Raw genomic sequence first — 15,313 nt, forward strand, 5'->3', positions numbered from 1 at the left:
GGTTGGGTATGGGGTTAGCGACCCCATCCCATAGAAAACTAACTCGCTAAAAAACGCTAACCAGAAAAAATTATTCAATTCTTTACCAATTCAGTATTCAGGAGTTCATATACAGTGATGTATGACACAGAATCATCTCGACTAGAAATGAAATGACATTGACATAGACAAATCTACTTTAATTTTAATTAGACTAAATATTATGTCTCGTTTCTCTATATTATTTAAGCGTGTGTTTATTTTATTTCGGTTATTTATTTATTCTGAAGTAGTGACTTATGCTGAGTCAAGAAATGTTGGAAATTCGAATTGATACTCATTGGGACATCACAAATCTACCACTGTATCCAATATTCAATTTCTTTGGAATTATGAAGTCTAATATTGATAATGATACTAAGATATTGTGTACTACGTGAATGAACAAGCTGATGTATATGCAGTATACTGAATCAAAGTTGTTTTCTTCTGGAAGAAAACTTAGTTCATAAAGAATCAATGTTATCAGATCGTCTAAAATTTAGCGGTCAAATTAACCATTGTATTATTTTTAATTTCAATCCTTACAAATTGTATCTTGGTGTACATGAGAAGTTCTAGATTCATTCTGTAATTCATTTAGTGTACTTCTTTACTTCATAGTGTGTAGTGCTCACAAATAAGTTATTATTACCGTTATGGTAATTAACCATTTTTTTGTTACCTTAAACTTGATATATCCTGTTTAATTTCCAATAGATCATCTTCATTCACTCCATCTTGTCTCATTGTTTTCTTCGATTGATGTATATATCTTCTTACAAGTCGACGCATAACTGTCTGTAAACAAAAACAAGGATTGATATATATATACGTGACTTGAAATGTTGTTTAACAGTGAATGGGGTGTACTAGTCAAAACTTGAAGATTTAAATCCTGTGTATGTATGTATGATAAAAAACATGCCACTTACGGAATACGTCTTGTAGTTCACTTTTTTGCAACTCGAGTGCAGCACAAATTTAGATTTTAAATCCGTGTACGCCCGTTTCAGATTGTACATCATGAACGTAGTTCACTAGTTATTCTTTATATATCTTTTAATACATATAAGTGTTTAATCATTTATCTTATATACATTATCTTTGGTTTATGTCCCAATCTGCCGAAATTATGACTACTTGACTATTTAAAATTTTCGTGGTTATCATATGAGTTACTTCGTTTAACATATAGGTTTTTATAATCTAACAGATTGACTCAATCTTAAAATCTAATCGTTGATTTGGTCTATAGTTTCGTAATGTTCTACTGTAATTGTTTGAATATAGACGTTTTGTTTGAATGTTTGTCGGACACTTTCAATGCTTTTAGTTCCAGGAAGCACGAATGTCGTTTTAAATTTCTACAGTATTCTATTCAGAATCTAATACTTTATTTAAATTAATTTGAATAATAATTGTTATTTCCTACTTTTATTGTCTATTTTGGTTTGAACTACTCGTAATGTATTGAGTAGCATAAATCGAAAGAGCATTTGTTAATATCAAGGGTAATTAGAATAGTCTTTAGTAAAGGAGACATTACATTCAAGTAAAATTAATTTTAATTAAACCACAATCCGTTACTTTTAGTTTAAATGAATATTAGATGGGAATAATTGGCCTTTTATTTATTTTTTTCCACTGAAATGATATTTATTTTTCGTTGGCCTAAAACATTTAGTGGGCAGTACCTGATTTCAGATATTTGACGATTATTTTAAATCATTTTAAGGACGATATTGCTCACAGACCTGAACCTACATTACCGAATGCCGTAGTCAGATTCGTTGTTACTGAAATGTTCAGAATTCTATTAAAGTCCTTTATAGAATTGAGCTAACCTTAATCATCAGTCGCTAACTATTGGCTAAAGTTAAGTTGTCTACTCTTTACTGCTAGCCGAACTCTACCAACCAGGCCTCTGTTGGATTCAAAGCCGTATAGTCAGTGAAATGTTATGAAAATAATTCGCATGTATGATCGATTTATATCTTTATCAAAAAGTGAACCAACCACGTGATTATGACAGCCTTTTGTTGCTTAATGAAATCGGTATAAATAATACTGTTTTTTTAAAAGGATTTGTAGTTTGATCCAAAAGCTCACTAGTATCAGGCAATTCGAATTTATTTCATAAAAAAACTGTGTTGTGGTATTACATTGATGGATTGATCTGCTTTCTTTTTTTCATTTCATTCTAACCAGACAAATGGTTATGATGAATAAGAAAACCAGGTCTTTCCTTTTGTATTAGTTGTGATCTTACTTTCAACATTTCATTAGATAGTCATGATATGCGGTTGGAACCTTAGTTTTAATATTTTAAGAAGTGGATAGTTTGGTTAAAAACATATGTGTTTATTTAGGATTCCAGTTATAACTGACACCATATGGACAGTATGACTGACATTCAACTTCAAATTTCTTTCACTGTAAACAAAATTTTATAGTATGATACTATTTAAACAAATCTGTTATTATTTAGCTGCAATACATTAAACTCCTTTTTAAGTATTATTGATACTTGAATAAATGTTTGTATCTCACATATGTGATTAGTCAGTGTATTTTTCTTGTTTATGAAAAGTATTATGATGGTGTATTCTTTTTATACAAGATGATATTAATAAAGTACACCATTTTTAAAGGGTGAGATAGAGTTTTAGTAAATGTTCATCTGAACTTTTGTCTTGAAAACAGAAAAAAGGAAACAACAACCAGGTTTCATATTAGCATACGTAGTTGTTGTTGTTGTTGTATTTTGCATTAGATCTCTTTAACATCATTTATACAATTATTAAATAGTATAGCATAGTATATTAAACATCAGAAGAAATCCCATTAATCATTTATTAACTGATTTTATTCAGGTAATCATATGTTGTTATTTAATTTCAATTATATAATAAACGTTATCATCTTTAAAAATTTACTAGATTCTTTAAATAACTTAGAATTAATGATAATGATTGAACTTTATTAAATCGTTATTTTAATATTTTTAGTTCAGTGCTTCCAGATTTTCCATGGTAGTCTAGCTTCAATTGATTTATGATCTCAACTATTAAAATTACTATAATATCCACAGAACCCCTTCTGATATTAGTCAATATATGCTCACTAGTAACGGTCTCCAAGAGGTATTTCCTGGAGTTCTAGTGAGAAGTCGTTACTAGTGGAGTTCAACCAGGTCTTCTGTAAGATAGTAACTCACTGAAGACAATGGTGAATGTGTCAATTAATTTCGTGAATTAGTTAGACATTAACACCGTTGGATACCGGCCAGCTCAGTGGTCTAATGATGAAGAGCTCGTGCGCGAGACATATAGGTCCTGAGTTCAAATCTCGTGAGGCGGAATCGTGGATACGCACTGCTGAGGAGTCTCACAATAGGAAGAAACGGCCGTCCAATGCTTTCAAGTTTTCCATGGTGATCTAGCTTCAATTGACTTATGATCTCAACTAATAAAAGAGAATTATAGTTGAGAATCTTGTAACCTATGGAAGAAACCTTGGAAATGTTTTTTGTCTCATGCTTACTTCAAAGTATAAAGTGAATTCAATGAAAGAATAAGAGGTTAAGGATTATATTTTCTTTAGACTTGATTTTTAATAGATTGCTTGTTTGTTTTGTTTTTTTTGAATAAAAAATGTTTTAGGCAATTAAAAATGATTTTGATAAGAATCCATGTAATAGCAAAAAAAAAGTTGTATGGAAACAACAATAATAAAAACGTGGTTTACAGTTTAAAATAATTTATTTCATAGCTATTTAGTATTTCACTCGTATGTTTAAATATCACCATTTATCTCCTATATATATATATATATATATATATATATATATCTGTAACTCTGCTTGGAGTCCCTCCGGGGGCTACTGCCGGTCCCAAGCCCCGGTAAAGGAGGAGGGTTGGGCATGGGGTTAACGACCCCAGCCCGTAGAAAACCAACTCAAATAATAACTTTAAAATGTTGTATTTGTTAATATTTATCTCATTTTATTATTAATTAATCACTAGGACTGAATTAGTTCTTTTTTCGTTTTTAAAAGAACTACGAAACTGTTTTCCAAGAAATACTTTTGCTTGGTTTTGATAATTGTTATTCAACTGTCAGTAATTTGTTGTTATGACAGCTTTTTAAATAGTTACTTTATTACTTATCAGTAATAATTAACTGTTTTAAATGAAAAGTGTCATTTACTTATTTTCTAGAAGTCATGGGTACTACTTTTACCATTAACAGTTATATTAATCTTAAGTTATTATCGATCCTATTATTATTATTATTATTATTATTATTATTAGTAGTAGTAGTAGTAGTAGTAGTAGTAGCAGTAGTAGTCATGAAATAAAAATGTAATTGGTTTGTAGGGAATCCATTCAGTATAATCTATCAATTGTAAAAAAGCAATTCATATTCTTACGTATTGATCGATCACATTATGAGTTTTACTAAATAATTTCTGAATGGGTTTTGTGGAGATTTTTTAGAAATTTCATTGGTTGAAATCATGAGTCAATTGAAGCTAGACCTGCTCACTAGTGACTGACTTCAGGAGACACTCCTGGAGTTCTAGTGAGAAGTCGTTACTAGTGGAGTTCAACCAGGTCTGTTGTGAGATAGGAACTCACTGAAGACAATGGTGTACGGTGGCGCAACTTCGTAGATTGGTTGAAGTCAGACATTAACATCGTTGGATACCGGCCAGCTCAGTGGTCTAATGGTTAAGTGCTTGCGCGCGGAACCAGTAGGCCCTGGGCTCGAGTCCCACGGGGTGCGAGGTCGTGGATGCGCACTCCTGAGGAGACCCATACCAGGACGGACCGGCCGTTCAGTGCTCCAAGGATTTTCATGGTGGTCTAGCTTCAATTGACTCATGATTTCAACCAATGAAATTTCTAGATAATTTCTATTAGTGAGTATGAGAATATTTATCAAAAGAATATTCAATAAATTTGTGCATATATACTTACATGTACACATAATTAGAAAAGAGACAGTATGATAAATCATACTAATCTATTAGTCTTTCTTTTTTTCATCCCATTTTTTAATATTTAATTGACTCTTTTTACTTTAAAATATGTATCCAATATATTACTGATCATTATTTAAGTAGGTGGTAACAAAAATCTCTTCTCAAATAAACTATACATAATATATATTAGTATAGTAACGCCCAAAAATGCCAGTTTTATGCATGCATATATATATGGGCAATTGTGAAATACAGTAGTTTGATGGAAAGAAAGATTTCACTAAAAAATGTATAAAGGATTTTAATGAAGTCGATAATGATAATGGAGAAAATGAAACAAGAGAGAATAACTAATTGATATTAGAATATAGTTCGTAGTTTTCAAGGTTTCAGGGATACAATGTTCTTACCTTTTAAACAATAATGTATGTAATATTATGTGTAATTGTCGACAATATCAATCAATTCAAGTGATGAATATTGTTCAACAATCATTCAATTTATCAGTACAGAAGAACATTTTTAGGTATGTGATAAAAATACATTGTAGAGGATGTAGAAAATACTATCGCAATATAATCTTAATGTTTGATAGTCTCTAAATGAGAGAGCTAATTTATTCTGGGGTATTCTGTCAAAAAACAAAATAGTGTATTGAACTGCATCTGATCTTAAAATTGTTTGATCGAAATCAGGTCACGAAGATTCGATAGGTTTATCTGTTTAATCCAAAATGGGTAAAAATTAACTTGGAAAAGCAGATGTAATTACTATAGCCTACCGGAGGAAATAGTCAAAATAATACGGAATTCATACAAAGAACTACAGTGCAAAGTCTTGCATGGAGGAAAGCTGACGGATGCATTTCAAGTAAGGACCGGAGTCAGACAAGGCTGTTTACTGTCCCCCTTTCTCTTACTTCTGCTGGTCGATTGGATTATGAAAACCTCTACATCTCATGGGAAGCGTAGAATACCATGGACAGCTTACATGCATTTAGACAATTTACACGTCTCAGATAACCTGGCTTTTCTATCCCATGCACACTAACGAATGCAGGTAAACACAAGTAATGTAGCAGCAGGCTTCGACATACACAAGCGAAAAACCAGCATCCTCAACACGGAGAACATCAACCCAATCACACTTGATGAAGACGTTCTGGAAGAGGTAGAATCTTTCACAGCATCATTGATGAACATAGAGGATTTGATGAAAATGTGGATGCAAGGACTGTCAAATCAGAAGCTACATTTCTACAGTTGAAGTATATATGGAACTCAAAACAACTGTCTTTAAGCCATCATCAAACTCACAATCTTCAATACGAACGTCAAGGCAATTCTACTGTATGAAGCTGGAACTTGGAGAACTACCACAACCGTCATCAACAAAGTACAAGTATTTATCAATAATTATCTACGTATGATACTAAATGTTCACTGGATGAATACCATCAGCCACAGCCTATTGTAGGATAGAACAAACGAACTTCCATCTGAAGAGGAAATTAGGAAAGGCGCTCGACAATGGTAGGACGTACATTACACAAACCATCAAACTGTATCACGAACTGAGCGATGACTTGTAATCTGGTAGTCAAGGAGAAAAGTGGGAGACCAAAGTACATTAGCAGCAGATATCAAAAGAATAAGTAGCAACTGGAAAGGAATTTCCATGACGGAGTTGGATGGAGACTGCTGATTGGAGGTCTATGCTCCTACACGACGATGTTTAACATTATAAATGTATTTCCAAATATAATTATTAAGTTTTCGATTTCAATTTATATTTGTTTTTTTTTCCATAAAGACTTTTTAAAATCTTAAATTTTTAAGTGAAACAATCACAGTCAGTTGACTTTAAATATAACACCAAAATGGAATAATTAGTAGGTCGTTTATTTAGGGAATGAGTAATATATACATATATATGTATATATATATGGAATCCTATTTACGATTACGAAATTATCTGTATATGATAATAATGATAATAATAATAATGATAAGGCTGATGTGACTCGGTTAAGTACACGTTTGTAGATTGACTAATGTACTATTTGTAGAATAATCGGTTACATTTGAAAATATTTCCTATCGGAAATGATGCAAAATTACTTTTCGGAAATAGGAAATAATGAAATTTTCTAGTTGAATTGATGAGTCAATTGAAGCTAAATCACCATGGAAAACCTTGAAGCATTGGATGGTCATTGCTTCCTAGTATGGAACTTCTCAGCAGTGCTTATCTACGATCCCGCATCGTGAGATTCGACCACAGGCCCTATCGGTTTTGTGCGGGAGCGCTTAATTTCTAGACTATTGAGTTGGCATCTAAAGCTGTTAACGTCTAAATTCAACCAATTGATTTACAAATTATTATTCACAGTGAATCTATAAAATTACTAAAACCTCCAACAAAATAATGGCATATCAAGGGTTTGACGATATATGATTTTGAGAAAGAGATAAGAAATTTCATCACTCTGAATATGGATTTCACAAGTAGTATCTTTTCTAGATAGCACTAGTAGTGGATGATGTAAATTTGATTTTATTTATCTTTTTTAATTTCAAAAACAAAAGATTTTAAGGGTTAAATCAAAATACACGATCACCTAGTAAATGTAGTAGGACATTTATTTATTTTAAATAACGCTACAATTACATGATTAGCCAGTCCCATATATTGTTTAGTTGTTTCTTCGGTTTACAGGATTCTAAATCGATCTATTTATGATAGTTTATTCAATGCTTATTTGCTGGTGTTGAAGAATCATTGACTAATTAAGTTGTGTATTTTTTTCGGGATAATACAGAACAATTTTGTTGTATTTGTTAGTTTACTACCTGTTCATTTTTTTTATTGAGATCATGAATCGATTGATGTTAGACCATCACAATTGAAAACCTGGAAGCACTGGACGGCCGTTTCATCCTATTGTGGGACTCCTAAGCAGTGCGCATCCATGATCCCAAACGCGGTATTCGAACCCAGAGCCTTCAGTCTCGCATGTGAACGCTCAATCTACTGGACCACTGAGCTGGCCGGCATCCAACGATGTTAATGTCTAACCTCAACCAATCCACGAAATCGCGCGATCATCTTCCATTGTACTGAGGTAGATACCTGTCTCTACCTGACATGGATTAGCTCCACTGGTCACGGCTTTGCTTGTTTTTAATTGCTAATCAGTATTTTTTAAAATCTTTTACATAATTGTAATTACAGATCAGTGATTTAAAATTGTGTTAAGAAAAGAATATGTTCAATACTTTTAGTTGCCATAATAAATTATTTAGATAATTATAAAGTTCTCTATTATCTCAATCTAATGAGGTCAATATATTATGAATTCTATGAAATCGATCACAGGTGAAGGTTTACTCAGTGAAAATGTTTAAAGGAAATGTTATTCGTTCTTCTCTTGAAGATAATATTTATCAGAAACTTTGAGTAAAGTTGAGAATACATAACGATTTGTAATGAGTACCATTTTTTATAATAAGCTCAAGTAATATTATGTAATTAATCTAATCGACGAAATCAAAATACAACGTTTGATCAGTTTGTCGGTTTCAAATCATAGAAATTGTTTAAAGAAAATGATTTTGGATTTATTAGATCACATGATAAACACTGGATTATTTCCTCTGCTTAATGGAGTATGATAATTGTTAATTCTTTTAGTGAAATTCAAACAGTCATGGTAACATAATTCAGACACTATGCATGGGTCCAATCGAAGTGTTTCATACTTCAATGCTAGCAGTCACATTTTTATCAAACATTTTTAGTGCTTACCATGTTAAAGCTCACTGATAAGGTTTCAACTTTTCTTAGCGTAGAACATGCTGATTAATCAAATAAATATCCATGTACATTTAAATTTATAGATTTAGTTAAGAAATTAATTATAATATGAATAAAATAGTCTGTAAATTGTTATTTAGACACACAACACATAATGTGTTGCTAAATATGTAACTTATAACTGGGAATGTTTAACGAATATTTATTTTAAATAGTTGAGATCATGGGTCAATTGAAGCCAGACCACCATGGAAAACCTGGAAGCACTGGATGGCCGTTTCGTCGTATTATTGACTTCGTCAACAATAGGACGAAACGACCTTCCAGGTTTTCCATGGTGGTCTAGCTTCAATTGACTCATGATCTGAACTATTGGAATAACTATAATATCCACAAAAACCCCTTCGAGTATTTATTTACCAAAAACAACGATAGCTTTGGTGAATATATTTAATGATCTCTTAAAGCAAGTTTTTCAAAAAAGCAATTCACAATAATTTAATGATTTCTCTAACCTGATAAAAGGTTTTTCGTTTGCTTTGTTTCGTTTCTTTTATAGACTGCTGAAATAAAAAAAAACATTAATAAACATACTTCAATCAGTCAGATAAAATTTACTTGTCTTTGAAGATTTTCAATAAAACTAATCTTCTTAGAAAATCAAGTTAATACAAAGATTAGTTTATTTCCAATTTTACAGATTTGTAGTGGCTGGCCTTAAGTCGAGACTGTATAGCTTATTTCAGCTTACAGACAAGCCAATTTATCTATTCTTCTCAAGTTACATTTTGACCTTGTTAATTATTCACTTATCAACTTTGCCTGTTTTTATATGAGTGTATATGTGTGTATATCCTATCTTACTTATCACATGTTTGTAGATTATTTTTGTGTGACTATAAATATCGATTAACTCTTGATTAAGTGGAGTTGGCTCAGTCACCTTCTCCATTGAGCGTCATTTTGTTTTACTTCACTTTCTGATCAACGAATGTATGAAATATATTTATCCAATCATCCATTTTTCGTATTTGACTTATTTAATTCCGTTACTGACCTACGAGATTTAAGTCAATAATTTTATACGAGAATAGCCGACATGTGTATTTCATACGATCCAATTGGAGTCAGATAGGGGGCTACTAAAGACAATCATTATATGATATTATGTTGCAATATCATATTATTTTAAAATACAATTATAGAATTGGTGCATACTAAATTCCTTTTATCTATCTACATTTAGTATTGTTTATGACAATGTGAATTTCATAATTACGTCATATATAAGAGAAACGTAAACTTTTCTCATCTGTCGAACTTTTTTTCAGTATTTTGTAGATAAATAAAATTAATAATAATAAGAATTGGATGGATTTAAGATAGTGGACTGAAACACTGTACCACTTCTTAATTGGTTTTTGTTTACTGATCAGTACCATTGTTTATATCTATCATTGATCTTATATAATTAAACAAATTGGCTTCTAAAAATTGTTGTTCAGTCTGATCAATTACTAACACTACTTAATGAATGTTTTTATAGATCAAAGTTTCCCCTAAAAATCATCTTTAATGTTGAATGAAATACAGTTATAAAGTTGATTTATCATTGAGTAATGATTTATCTTTTTTCTGAAGAGTAATTATTTCGTTAGTAATGTATTAAATCTCTCTCAGTTATACTCCTAAGCCTATAATTAATTGTGTCTATACACAAGTAAGCTATTGAAATTCTAGCTTTTGATTAACCCATGAACGCTTTTCTGTTCGTAAGTAAACAAATGATACACCATGACAAATATTAGTATGGAAGTTAAAATGTTGTTCTTGTTGACCTTATACGTGTAATTGTTACTTCTTTGGGAGATCCTACTAAAATAAAGAAGTAAACAATGATATGTTTGAGGTCAACAAAAACCAATCAACATCGAGATCTACAAGACAAGCTATGGACCATGTGTAGAGAAATTCGAACACATCACTTCTACCTGAAGTTTGTGCTGATAGTGTTGTTCAGAAGAACGATGAATGCTCCACAACCGAGATCATCCAGCTTAGAGAACAAAACTCCGTCAAAAAACACTTATACAGACTCTCAACTTCAATCAATTCATGATTTAGTATGATGATCTTTCATTTCAATTCATGATAACTGTTTAAATGCCGAAATCGCTGTATCAAACCAATGACAACTTCTCACGAGAACTTCAGGAACTCATTTCGAAATGAGTCACCATAGAAACTACGATTAGAATATTAAAACAGAAGTATGTAAGCGAATTATATTTACCTCAATAATTTTTCATCTGGTTCTATAGTTATCAGTCTAAACTAATAGTTGCAAGGAATAATCAAGTTTATGACATACATTTAAGATTGTTGGTCAAATGAAATAATTAGCGTCAAATTAACTAGTATTGCCTGTTAACTTGATTAAGTTTATACTTTAATTGGAAGTGTAGAATTAATAATCAAAATAAATGGTAGATAATATAAGTATAAGAGGAATATTATCAATAATACTGATACAATAATGTAGTAATAAATAGGAAATATAATGAAGCTTCAAATTAGTCAAAAGTTTGATATTAAATTCTAAACAAAAAGATTAATGAGGATTTTTCTTTACCTGAAGCTGAAAAGTCAACTAAAGTTTAATGAAATAAAGTGATACATTTTATATTTTCATTAAGTTAAATAGTTGACTTATCAGTGAGACTATAACTTATGAACAACCTTTGAGCGAGGTTAGACTGATCTTGAGAGTGTCCACCTAATAGCAAGGACCGAATTAGTGTTATAAACCTATGCGCGGTTTTTAGAATTACGATTTGCATTTGATAACTAAGGTTAGAAATTAGATTTAGAATTTTCATTACGAATTGGCATCAGCTATAATTGTCAAAACTCTATTTAACCAAATAGCTGAGTGAATTTCGCGCCGAAACTCGAGACCTGTTATCTTACACGTGATCGATTCGTCGATTTATCTTTGACTTTTTACAGAATGAAATAGATCTGACCTATAAATTGTATAATGAATATTTGCTTGTTAAGGTATATATTAAGGTATCATAAGTTGGAATATTTAAAATTCCATTGATTACTTCTTATTACATAACAGTTATTACATTTAGGTATTCGCTTTATCACCCCATATATACGTTACAGCAATTCTAACATAAACTTTGAAAACACATAACTCTTTTTTTAAAAATAGTAAGTATAATACATTGTTTTTAAACAAAAATTCTGTTAAATACAAAATACATCTGTGTAGCTTGACTTTATTGATTAGTACAATCAGCGAAGTTATAAAATTTGAGAAAGATCCTATTTGGACAACACTGTCGGTAACTAAGAACTTTCGTCCAAATTTGATCGAATAGTTTCACAGTATTTGGGCGCCGAATTAATGTAAGACATTAAAGGGGGAAGAATGTATTTGTAAAATCTAAGTGAATGAATTTCGAAGTAAATCCAAAGCCTGAACCAGATTGCCAGGCGAAACGTTGGATTTACTTCAAAATTCACTCACTGAGATTTTACAAATACATTCTTCCTTTTTTATTGTCGGTAAATGTCTAACTATTTTTCATCATTTATGTCACTAACCTTCATAATAATAGAATAATCAATGAAATGGCGTAGGTTTTTTTCTTTCTTTTGGCTAAAGTTAGTTAATCGTTCTATTTATTAATTGTATTACACAAAAATATGTCTAAGCCTAAGTAACAATCATTAAATTTTATTAATTTCAACAGTTGAGATCATGAGTCAATTGAAGCTAGACCACCATGAAAAACCTGGAAGCACTGGACTGCCGTTTTGTCCCATTGTGGGACTCCTCAGCAGTGCTCACCCACGATCCCGCCTCGCGGGATCCGAGGCCAGGACCTGTCAGTCTCGCGACAGGCGTTTAACCAACTAGACCACTGAGCCGGTATCCAACGGTGTTAATGTCTAACTTCAACAAACCCACGAAATTGAGCGACACATCCACCATTGTCATCAGTGAGTTACTACCTCACAACTGACCTGGTTGAACTCCACTGGCAGTCCAGTGCTTCCAGGTTTTCCATGGTGGTCTAGCTTCAACTGACTCATGATCTCAACTGTTGAAATTACTACATTCTCCACAAAACCCCTTCTGATATTAAGTTTTATTCCTTAATTTGAATAAGTAATCCAATTGGTTAATAGTTAAATAGTAATAACGTTTGATACAAATCTTATCAGTTCGATCATACCTTTTATCTTTATAATGAACCGAAATTCAATGATAAATATAACTATACATTTAGAAAAGCTTATCTTTTATTTTTTTTGAAAAAAAGATTTCTTCCTTACTTGTTTTTGTTTATTCATGACATCAAGATTGGAAAAAATTCCATTTGTATTTGTTTCTTGAATTTCAATATCCCATTCTGTTTGACTATTTTGTTGATTTGAATGAAGATTCAATGTGTTTAATTTTGTCTGTTTATGTTTATTACTATTACTATTGGTATTTCTTGACAGTTTACAATTTCGACATTTTTTTATTAATAAGGTTATAAAATGAAATATACCACATAAGAATCTGATTATAGATTTAGGACTTATAATTGTATTCAATGGTGGTGGAAGCGTTGATCCTTCATCAAAATAACCAACCCATAGTTTACTTCGAGCAAATTTCCATTCTGTATCTGCATGATTCTAGAACAAAAAAATATAGACGTTCATTCATTATATGCATTTCATATATTCAAAAACTATATATTGTTGGCATATTTACGAAAAGTTTTGTTAGTTTACAGCTCAATGTTCAGTTACCTGAGTGTTGTGGATTTGTAATACTTAGTGGCTGGTAATCTTATACTTTCCCATTTTAGATTAAACGGTTGATATCGTTCCCCAATAAAGTTTCTATTGCTTGAATAAATCTTAGTACCCATTCAAATAAATGACAATAAATGTTTCCTAGTTAAGTAGCATACCATATTACGGGTTTCGTAATTTACATGTAAGTTAACTTTTATTTGTATCGTTCGACCAAGTTAAAGTGACTGTCTTTACTTATCTGATTTTTAACTGCTGTTAAATTGTTGTGGTTATATGTAATAAAGTACAGGATATTCGTTAATGAAGAAGGATTGATAGGTTAATTACTCAAAATCTGTAAACATTGCCTAAATACCAACCTCATAATCAAGAATCGGGACAAGATCATGTCTAATGCTCATATAAATCATCATTTATAATTCAGGAAATATCAGAGATCTCCAAAACATTGAACTCAGTGTCACACTAAGAGATATAAAGCATTTTACATTTTGACATAAGCGATGATTATTACAGTAAATAACTACTTCAATAACGTGATTCATATACCGTGTACGAGTTTATGTTTGAACTTGTGACCTGTCAGTTGAAAGCCAAATACCCTAACCACCAAATCACCGTTTCTCAAATAAATAAAACTTGTTCAACAATCACAGATTTAAATACTATTTTGAGCCATATTGTTTATGTAAGGTTTGGTAAGGCTACCTGAGTGTTACTGGAAAAGACAGCTACTGAGTGGATAACACTATGGCGTTTGAAGCGAATAGTACTGTGTTTGAGTCCCAGAATGAATATCAACTCTGAAATGCATATACATCCAGCTGACGAGTCCCAAATGTAATGAAACACGCATCTTGTATTCCATTGCCAGTCACTATCCATTTTTGCTTATCAAGCTTGTGAACATATGCCAATAACAGACTGATCAATTGCAGTCTTAAACCTCTACGGGAGGATTCAAGTAAACAATACCAAGTGAATCCAGTAGAATGATTTATTAAATAAATTAAACAAGATTCATCCATTCAACTTTGAATTTATGCTTATATTTGTTAAATAAACATGCTACAAGTACATTTTTAGGCCATATGAGAATGTTTTGAAATTTCTCTTCGATATCAACCAATTATACTGTTTAGTATAAATTATCCGAAAGAATCTATTGAAATACGTTGATACAATACATGTTAAATAATATAATATCTACGAGATTACACTTCCAGTTAATGTAACATTTAGAACAACATATATAAGCGAACAATATTGGTTTCGATTAGATCCTCATCAGGCTTTACTCTAATGTACAGTAATATTTATATGCATTTATGAAATTATTAAACCAATCAAGGTAGTTTATTAGTCAATGATAACAATGGAAACGATTACATAATAAGTGAAAAGTACAAATTGATAGTATGATGACAGGTGTACTAGTTTTGATAAGAATAATAATAAAGGCTTAAATCAATGTTACATAAACGGGAATAGGTCAATGATTAGAAAAATATAGACAGTGAAATAACATTCCTAAAATTACGCAATTAGAAGGGTTCAGATAATTGAAACGTGAAGCGTCTATTTGAGAGGAAATAGAATGAAATGGTAGGAGGGGATGAAGAAAAAATAATAATAAACGAAGAGAAAGTATGGAAAATA

The 15,313-nt window shown here is 31.2% G+C and overlaps 1 protein-coding gene across 1 annotated transcript in view; it reads right to left on the reverse strand.

Annotated features, from left to right (window-relative positions):
• Window positions 1-15,313, reverse strand: part of TRP1_1 (bifunctional tryptophan synthase trp1) — a gene marked incomplete at both ends in the record, with an annotated part of 52,107 nt that overhangs the window by 1,696 nt on the left and 35,098 nt on the right. The window contains 3 exons of the mRNA XM_051218564.1: window positions 704-819; window positions 9,340-9,387; window positions 13,178-13,528. Coding sequence (XP_051074920.1) covers window positions 704-819; window positions 9,340-9,387; window positions 13,178-13,528 — 515 coding nt within the window. The remainder of the gene's footprint in view (window positions 1-703; window positions 820-9,339; window positions 9,388-13,177; window positions 13,529-15,313) is intronic.

Source organism: Schistosoma haematobium, chromosome 1, assembly GCF_000699445.3.
Source record: "Schistosoma haematobium chromosome 1, whole genome shotgun sequence".
Lineage (NCBI taxonomy): Eukaryota > Metazoa > Platyhelminthes > Trematoda > Strigeidida > Schistosomatidae > Schistosoma > Schistosoma haematobium.